This window comes from Amblyomma mixtum, chromosome 1 (assembly GCF_055824585.1).
Source record: "Amblyomma mixtum isolate Tamu chromosome 1, ASM5582458v1, whole genome shotgun sequence".
Lineage (NCBI taxonomy): Eukaryota > Metazoa > Arthropoda > Arachnida > Ixodida > Ixodidae > Amblyomma > Amblyomma mixtum.
This window is the reverse complement of record NC_143012.1, coordinates 47,070,385-47,079,806: the sequence shown is the minus strand read 5'-3', so window position 1 is coordinate 47,079,806 and position 9,422 is coordinate 47,070,385. Positions and strand designations below refer to the sequence as shown.

Below are 9,422 nucleotides of genomic sequence, written 5' to 3'. Positions count from 1 at the left end.
ACTGGCAGCAGAAACAGACAGAAATCATCATATTTGAAAGACGTTTATTTTGCAATATAACCATCGGTGACAGTCTGAAAAGAGTGCAGTCAACTTTGCAGAGTGAACCAGAACCCAGCAACGTATCGGAAGAGGAATTGTAATGCTATCGCTCGACCTTTGGGTGTAAACATCTGCCACTTTTTTTGCTCTGGTCCTCATATGGCTCCGGCGTTTGAAGCTTGTCCATGCGCTAGGCTCAAAAACATTGCTAATCGACCGAAGTCACGGTTTGTAGCCGGCGCACACTAACGAAGCTTCGTGCACAAAATAAAGGACAAACTGAGCACGAATGAAGCAGACAAAAATGCAGGTTTGCTTTGAAGAAGAGCAACCGCATGATCTGTACGGAAGACCGCGAGAATTCTTTAAAAGGTATTTACTCTCAAACCTTTATCACGGAAGCCGTTGGTATCAGCATGGAGGCAAAAAACTAAGGAGGGAGCGTGACGCCACACGGCCAGCGTTCGCAAGCCGAGTGTTTCCGAAGTCGTTTTCTCCCTCAGTTTTTCGCTCTCAGAGTCTGTCCTTTATGTTTTGATTCTGGTAGGTTTTAGTGCGCGCGTATGTGCGACCCGCGGCGCGGGCGTCTACAGCAAGGAGGTTGATCTACAGTCAGTCTGCCGCGCTAATCTGCGCATGCGCGCGCGCAGCGGGGCTAGATTTTACCGCACGCTATCACGTGGTGTGATCACCGGGGGGGGGGGGGCACACTCTCTTTTTTTTTTTACTATATCTTTACTTGTTAAGACTAGGCTTCAAGGTTGTCGCCGGCCGCTCCCTCCTCAGTTTTTTTTCCTCCATGGGTATCAGTCACCGTGTACGCCGCAATGCTGTTAAGCGCGAGCAGTTTGCTACCAATCACTGATGACTTTTGATCTGTGTGCATTGTCAGTTTGCTCTGAGGAGTCATCGTTTTGTGTCACGAAATTCTTGCCAATGACAATCGGTTTCTCTTCAGCCGATTGACGCTGCCCTGTCTGCCAGTTCATACGACTAGACTGTTCAGTTTGACTTCTATCAGGCAGCCGCCTTAACTGAGCTCCGTCAACGTTTTAGATAATGAGCAGATAATCTGTAAGAAGTCTATAGGCATTTTACAGAGTCCACTGTTTTGTTAAGGCCAGGGCTGTCCTTAGCTTTCGCTATGCATTCTTCGGAGAGTGCCGCGCAAAAGTCACCGACTTTTTTTTTTCTGTCCATGCTTTCCATAACAGAAGCACAGGCAATAATGCGTAGAGAAAAGTACCATTAACTTAGTTGCTCGGATTTAGTTGAGGTGAAAATCTTTCCCAGCTCAACTGGTTTATGGAACAATTTCCAGCCGGTTCCAGTTGGAACCAACAGGAACCCAGCTGGTTCCAGCTGGAACCAACTGGAAATTGTTCCATAAACCATTTGGGCTGGGAAAGATTTTTTAGGAGAGTATACAGTCCTTTGTGCTGGCATAGAAAAGTGCATCGTGCACACCAGAAGCGCCCAGACATTCGCGTTCTCATAACCATTCAGTCTGGTTTTTCTCGAACATGCGCGGTATAAGTAAAGTGTGTAGGGAAATTCGTTTTTTGGCATACATAAGGTAGTCTCTCAAAAAAAAAGGGGGGGGGGGGGGGGCAGAGTGACTCTGCTTGCGGGTAAAGCATGCAGTTCCTGCCCGCTTGGTGCACTTATTGGTGTGACGCTTATGGGCGCTTAGACTGTTGTTTTAACCGCCAGGAGCACTACTAAAGCGCCAATGAAACGCCACTACACTGTGCAGAGACTGCAGAGACAGCTGTAAGAATAGCGACGAGGCACAGAAATACTGCTGGCATGCTCGCGTTCTTTCAAAATTGTAGGGGACACTTCGACTCTGCCTTAAGTGTATGACGCGGCATTGTAATGGGTTAATTCCTGTATATGCGGAAGGTCATTCTCTACTTTAGATTGATAGATCCTTGTGAGCCCTCGTACCCCTACTGGCGCAGAGGTGCGGCAGAAAAGCGATGCGCCTCTGCCCTGCGATGGCAGGTGCTCCCAGCGGTGGGCCTTGTGCTGCCCAGGCTGCTCTTCCGGAGCGATCAATCATCAATTTAACTGCCACCTTCCATGGTGGGCAGATTGCGATGACGCCGTTGTTCGCTACGGGCGGGATTAGCCTTGCGTTAAATCTGCCGGCATTGCGCCGCCGTAACGCCGCATTAAACAATTAAAGGCAGGACATTGTGGAACAGTCCTGTGACCTAGTCAAGTACGCAAGCAAACACAAGACTGCCACTGTCATTTGAGGTCTTTGATTCTGATTAATCTTTGGGAAGCCACAAGGCGTAGAGGTGGCGATAGCGACTCATGTACGACTCGATCGTTAGCAGCGGCTTGCAGGACACTGATGGCTCTCATTAGGCTTTTTCTGCATAAAACTTCTACATGTTTATATTATGACACCGATGGAAAAATTAGTGGTAGCTGATACTTAATACAGCTTACTACCAGGGCTTGGTGAGCTTTACCATTGAGGAAGGCTGATTTCCCCATTGTTCAACTGCGACTCTACAGATCACGTTTAGGCGTGGTAATCAAGATAAGACCAGTTAGTCTGTCTACAGCGGAAGCACCGATCGAGCATAAGTCAGGGGTTGGTGGTATTTTTTGTGGGCGCGAAAAAAATGTCAAGGAACACGCTTCTTAAGATCGAGTGAAAGAAATCACGACCGCCAGAGCGAAATATGTCGGATTAAGAAATCGGTTCTCGAGCTGCTTGCATCCTTTCTCAGCGACCGTATTCACTGCGACAAACGTCCAAAGCAGTAAGCTGTACACGGTAGCACCAGCAGCCGCTTGGAATATCAGTGTCACAGGAACGCACTCCTTTGGTTTCCCTAGCTACATTCGAATGCAAGCAGGGTGGGTGGCTAAGCGGTCCTATACGGTAATAAAGTTTTGTCTGGGAATTTCTGATCTGACTGGACGCCTCCTAATCTTCCCGCTGCAATTTTAAACCAGTTACCATGCAAACGATCAAGCCATGGTGCAAGCTGCGTAAGCAGCTGCAAGAGATTGCCTCTGCTTCTGCACCTCTTCTCTTTTTGGAATTGTTTGTATTTAGTATTACTAAAATGTTACTATTATTGTTTGATATATTTGTGAAGCATATTATTTTTTTCTACACCAACGTACGCAACTTTCGTTTTGTCTGTGAACGGCTGAAACGGTACAAAGCCAGCCAAAAAACTATCCAGTCTGAAACAAAACCGAATCCAGCCAAAGTTCTTTGCCCCCGCCGACAGCTCATCGTCGCCGGCCTCGTTGTCGGCGTCGATAACTTGAGCATTTGACTAACCCCCTTACCACGCCCACTCCATCCCACTCCGCTCGCATCCTTCCTCTTTGAGCCAGCGCTGGGTAAAGGAGAGCCCGTAGGGTTAACGGCCCCCGGTTCCGTTCGATCGACGCTCTCCGGCACGACCGGTGTCCGAGAAACAACAAACCCGGCGATGGCGTCGCGGGGCCAAACCGAAACGGGTAAGCTCAAGGAGCGGCTTGAAGAGCAGCTCGATCGACTCGTCGCCCAGCTGAGCGACCTCGAAGAGTGTCGCGCCGAGCTCGACCAGGACGAGTACGAGGAGACCAAGGCGGAAACGCTGGAGCAACTCCGGGAGTTCCAGCAGTCGCTCGCCAAGATCGTTTCCGGAGACATGACTCTCGTGGATCAGCTGAGCGGCATGCAACTCGCGATCCAGGTGAGCGCAGGCGGTTGATTTTATGTCTCCTTAATTCGCATCGGACACACAAACAAGAAAACATGTTTTCCAAGAAACCTATTTTCACAAAGAAAAACCTGTTGAGAAACTAAACGTACTGTCAGCGCCAAATGAAACGTGAACAAGAGAATTAAAACGCAAACTGCAGAACTAGAACATATTATAATACGGGGCAGAATACTAGACCTGTTGATTTTCGCATCGAAGGCATGAAGACCGCTGTTTAAAAGTTTTAATCGGCCGCGCCAGTATTTTCTGTGCAGCCGCGATTGTTTTTGGTTGTGTTCGCGTTTCATTTTACCGCTGGTGGTACAGTCGGGGACAAAAGTCTCCGGACACGTGTTCCTCTAACGAAGCCGTTTCTGCTATTAGTCGGCGGCTGGAGACCACACTTGTGGAGATGAAAGTTAAATTTTTGTTCTTTCATCTCCACAAGTGCGGTCTCCAGCCGCTGTCTGATTGTAGAGCTATAAGCTTCATTTGAGCAACACGTGGTCCGGAGACTTTTGTCCCCGACTGTACATGCCACTGACGGAACAAGCAAAGGCTATTTGTTATCTATGTGGGGATTACGTCGTTACGAGGACTGTCGTCATTATCGCATATGGATAGCTGAGCAAACACTAACAAGGTCGCGAAGGGTACATAACAAACGCAATCAGCGCGTATATGTGCTAAGAACACAGTTTTGGCAACTTCGTACTGCTTCGATCATCAAGGGCGAGATGTTTACCTTGTTAACAAAGGCTTCTGTTCAGCGGGCAGTATTTTTGGCATAATGTTTGAGCGACTGACAAACGTGGCTTGTCGAGGTTGGAGGTCAGCTGATTTGCCTATCGCCGGATTTATTACATAGCAATTAGACGGACTGATGTGCATGGATGCATTAATTGGCAACGAGCCAGCCAGCACACGTGTGGACTCTCATCAAACATGATTTAAATTTTGTGATCTAAATGCTACTGTCACAAAGCATGCTTGGTAACTTTTTTTTGTCCTGGCATTTTCAAAATAGAATGTCATTTCTTCAAAGCGAAATTTGGCCACAGTAAACCACATTCCATTTTTATGCACGAAACTTGAGAAGCGAAGAAAAAAAAAAATCATCGCACTCAATTTTACAATGAACACGTTCCTTTCTCCCTTAGCTTTCATGCTCTTAAGAGAAAAGGCAGTTGTAGGTTCGTCGTGTGTGTTTATGCTACAAATAGAAGGAAATGTTTTAAACAAACTGTAATTTTCTGAAAACATTTAATTATTTTAACATCACAAACAGGCATCTTAACACACTGTTTTGCACATGATAGCCTTAGCCACTTATATGCTATAAAACCCAATTTAACACAACACAGATGTGAAGCTCACCGCCCATGAGATAGTACATGAGAGAGCCCAATAGTTGCTCACTTGTTGAAATCACAAATTAAGCTCGCAAACATCTTTTTGTTCTGGGCATTGTAATTCCTTGATACAGATTCTTCTCTTCGAACCTCGCTTTGTACCAGTGAGCATGTGCACATATTCTGCGGCTTGGAGGCAAGGGCTGTTCGCAGGAAAAACACCCAAGAAATCTCAGTGGCACAACACGTGCTTATTAAGTACTCTTGTTCCAACGTTCCTTCCTAGAAAATTTGCTCAGCACACAGAGAAAGCGTAGTTTTGATAAATGAGCTGCGCCACTAGTGAAGACGTTGATGTGCACCAATTTCTTCAGTGTGTGCACACAGAAAGTCATAAAGCGGTGCTTGCATGCATGCGTGCACATATGGTAGTTTCCCTCCTGGAGCTAAGATGAATAGTCACAGTGACGTATATGGATCCTGCTGCACGCATCAAGAAACTAAGTGATTGCCTATTGGTGTTCTCCCTCTCCGCCTGTTCTAAAGGTTTGTAGTGTTACAATCATGTCTGTTACAATCATCTGTAAGATTATTCATACATCAGTCACCACTTCCTTTACCATAGTTCTTTGTTTAGTGGGACAGCTGGTTTGAAGAATATACTGAATTGTATCAAGTTCAGTGCACAAAGACAGTTACTGGTCATCAGTCCTGCAATGCCAGCACCTAGCTGTGTCTGGTTGGGTGACGTCCACATTAGAAGACAGGACAGCTGCAGTAAGATGGTTAGCTGCTCATTGAAGTGGTTGTAAAGCGTAGGAGGAAAGACGCTGTTCCTGTTTTCCAAGAAGGAACATGGCTCAGAGGGGAAGGTGTAGGTAGGATGAGGGACAGTAAGCAGAAGTGATGGTTGGAGTGTGGGGCCGTGAAAGTTAGCTTAGAGGCTAACAGAGAGTCCACTGGAGTGCAAAGATTGCATCTGTTCTGAGAATGTTTGTCGATTGTATGATCGCTTCACGCCGTCTTTTCCCCCCTTAAGTAATGTCCCAGACGGGACCTTTAAGGGTACGATAAATGATGATGATGATGATTCTCTCTTTCCCTTACTCCACACTCACCTCTTTGTCTCCTCCTCCTCCCCTTCGGCCAGGCGGCCATCAGCGACGCATTCCGCACGCCCGAGGTGATCCGCATGTTCGCCAAGAAGCAGCCAGACCAGCTGCGCGAGCGGCTGTCGCAGCTGCAGCGTGACGCCAAGATTGGCCGGCTCAGCGAGGATGAACTGGCGCCACAGAAGCTCGAGATCCTGGCCGCCCTCAAGAAGCTCAAGGCCAGCCTGCTTCCCGAGGAAGAACTGTACCTCGAGAAGCACGCTAGCAAGGCGCTGCTCGACTTCGACCAGGTCGGCGACGTCGCGGCTGACGCCAGCCGCCTGTTGGACGTCGCCGGCTCCCAGGTCAAGGCTGCCTCGCAGCGGTGACTCCGTCCGGTTCCAACTTTCATCGATGTTCCTTTCCCCTTCTCAGTGTATTCAGCCATGTCCCAGCTGTGTCTTTGACGCGATTGAGTATTAGCTAACTGTGTTATCTTCCACTCGCTTCCGCAAAGCGCTGAGTGCGCATGCGCGAGCGAATCGCAGGTGAGCTGTAACTCTCATTCGGAACACGAAAGATAATGCCGTACTGGTTATAGCACTCTACATTGTTCAGTTTCCTGTTGAGGCGACAAATCGCAGCAGCTGGTAAGGCGAGTTGAAAGTCTCTGCAAGAATGCTGGTGATAACGATACTATTTCCGCCCAAGCATGTAGTGCGAGTGACGGTGCTATCTGCTCATGCTCATTTCACGTCTTGAGGAACGGTGAGCTAAAGCCCTGATGCGAGTAATAGCCCGATTATTTTGTTTTCCTCCGTGGCTTATTCATGTTATGGTGATCTAAATACAGTGGCTGAAAGTGGTACTGGGGGTGCCTGTGACAATGCGATTTTTACCTTGGTGCAAGGGGATTAGTGAAAATACAGGTATTTAGTCTGGCAGCAAAACTGTGTAATGCAGGCACAAATGATGTTTCAAGTAGCTTGGTTATGCAGTGCTAAGACCAGCTTTGTAATTATAAATAGGAGGTATTCATGCGACTTTGTTGTACAGCGCGTCGCTGGAGCAGGTGGCGACAAAATCGACACACGTGGCAACATTTCACCGTGCTTCATGTACGCCCAAATGGTAGCCAATGTGACATCAATGAATACTGTCTATACAAGCATAGTGGTGCGGGCTGGGGCACTTTTTTTTTTTTTTCTCCCATTATAATCTGTGTCTATATAAGCAGTGTGGGCTGGGCAATGCTTTTTCTTTTTATCTGCCCACACTACTTTATTTCTATATAAGCAGGGTATGGTGTTGCACAGCACAGGCAAAGTAGTGCATTCGATGTTGCTTGAGTCATACTGTGCTGTGCACACTTCATTTCGTGTTGCTTCACGGGCAAGATGCACATTTTGTCAACTCTGCCATTGCATTAACTTTTATTCCGAAAAGGCTGCTTTTCTACACTATTGTATATGTTCATGCAGATTGTGCTGCATTGTTTGCATGTTTTGAAGTGAAACCTTTGGGGAAGTGAAAGTGCTGTGTGTCCTTTTTCATCTCTTCATTTATGGGGCCTCTTACCTGGCTGACAAGTGAATAGCTGTTCAGAGAGGGTACAACATTCACAAATAGGTGTTTCCAAAAGTAACCATAATGTTGGCGATCCACTTATAACTGGCAAGAACCTGGTAACTACTATTCGCCCGCTTAAAACGCCCTGCCTGAAGTCAACTTCAGTTTGCACTTTACACATGACAGTATGAAATAATTGCCAGACAGGAGCTGAATGTGCTGCGCACAACCTGGCTTGCAGCTGGGCAGGGAATTTTAAATCGAAACAATCATAAGACTTCTAGCTCCCAAATAGCAACAGAAAGTGCCGTCTAGCATCCTGAAAATCGCAGAATGGTGAAGGCATTACGAGGTCATGCCAGATACTCTGCCTGCCCTTTTGTTTCTTTCAAGATGTACTCTTTCCAGCTATTGTTGACTGTAGATTACAAAAATCTTCGATTACACATGAAGAACCTACTGAACTTTTTTTTTTTGGACCACTTGGATAAAGCCCAGGTGTGAACCAGACTGTAACGCAGTTTATGAAATCCATCAACTTTCAAGAAACTGACTCCAGTGTGATCTTCTAGTTTGTTCAGGGCTGCTCTAAGCGAATTTCCCTTTTTCATTGCTTCTCATCTTCGGTTGTGCTCTGTGCATCTGGTTAGTCATTAACTTATCTTTACTCCGTTTCGTACATTGCAGGCAACGCTGTGAAGGCCGCGGAAGTAGTGCATCCGCGAAACGATATTACTACGCCACGTATCATTCGTTCATATTGAAGCCTCGATGAGAGTTTGGATGCAAACAAAGAGCGGTATAAAGCGAAGCGGTAGCACTGAAAACTACGGGCGAAGCTGTGAGACGCTCAGTACTCGGACCCTCTGGCTATAATTTTCACCGAGTGTGAACTACTCTTTACGCGCGGATGGAGTTGGGACGATTCGCCCTTACAGCCACATATCAGACCACCAAAGTCATTCTTACTTCTCGGAAGTGCCGACGAGTTGGAGAACGAAAATGTAGCAAGAGGTCAGACGAATTCCAGAAGATTGCCATTCATGGCGCTTAAGATCTGTCGCAACGAAATATGCTTGTGTTCACTTTGGTTGTAGGGCGAACTACTTTTTGGGTGCAGGCAGCCTGCGTGAAGAGGCATGCTAGCTTTGGCAGCATTGCCTGCTATGTATGAAACGGAGTATGCAGCTGTTTGACATTGCAGGTTCAAGCTACAGGAACCAGTGTGCTTGTACGCTCGCCAAGTGGTGTGCACAACGTGAGATTTACAACCTGTTTGTAACAGACAACTTGTTCATAATAAAAGAGCCCACCATGCAAGAGTGTGACTTCCTTTTGCACAACGTAATCACTACACTTAACACACTTCACGTACACTAGGCACAGAGTTGCTAGTGACTGTGACACGTGGTCAAGGAGCATAGCAGTGTGTGTATTCCACCAGCCAAACATCACAGCAGTCTGGAAAATGAACCTCATTGAAAAAGAAAAAAGTTAGTCTCAAAGTTAGCGGGTTTGCCCAAGCTTGGCACAAAAACAAACTGCTCAATCGATTAGTACTGTCAATGCACAATGCAGTCACCTGCTTTTAAGAAATATTGTCGGATGTCTAGAATGCAAGTAGCCAAATAATGCGCCATTGT

The 9,422-nt window shown here is 46.8% G+C and overlaps 1 protein-coding gene across 1 annotated transcript; it reads left to right on the top strand.

Annotated features, from left to right (window-relative positions):
- Positions 1-3,282: 3,282 nt before the first annotated feature.
- LOC149366233 (protein LZIC-like) lies at positions 3,283-9,099 on the top strand. The gene is made up of 2 exons (XM_089549692.1): positions 3,283-3,758; positions 6,270-9,099. Exons 1-2 carry the CDS (start codon positions 3,513-3,515, stop codon positions 6,597-6,599), a joined length of 576 nt encoding a protein of 191 aa, XP_089405818.1. The 5' UTR covers positions 3,283-3,512; the 3' UTR covers positions 6,600-9,099.
- Positions 9,100-9,422: the final 323 nt, after the last annotated feature.

Coding starts and splice junctions, on each gene's coding strand:
- LOC149366233 (XM_089549692.1), top strand. CDS start 3,513: ATGGCGTCGCGGGGCCAAACCGAAACGGGTAAGCTCAAGGAGCGGCTT. Junction 3,759..6,269: donor GCATGCAACTCGCGATCCAG/GTGAGCGCAGGC, acceptor CCCTTCGGCCAG/GCGGCCATCAGCGACGCATT.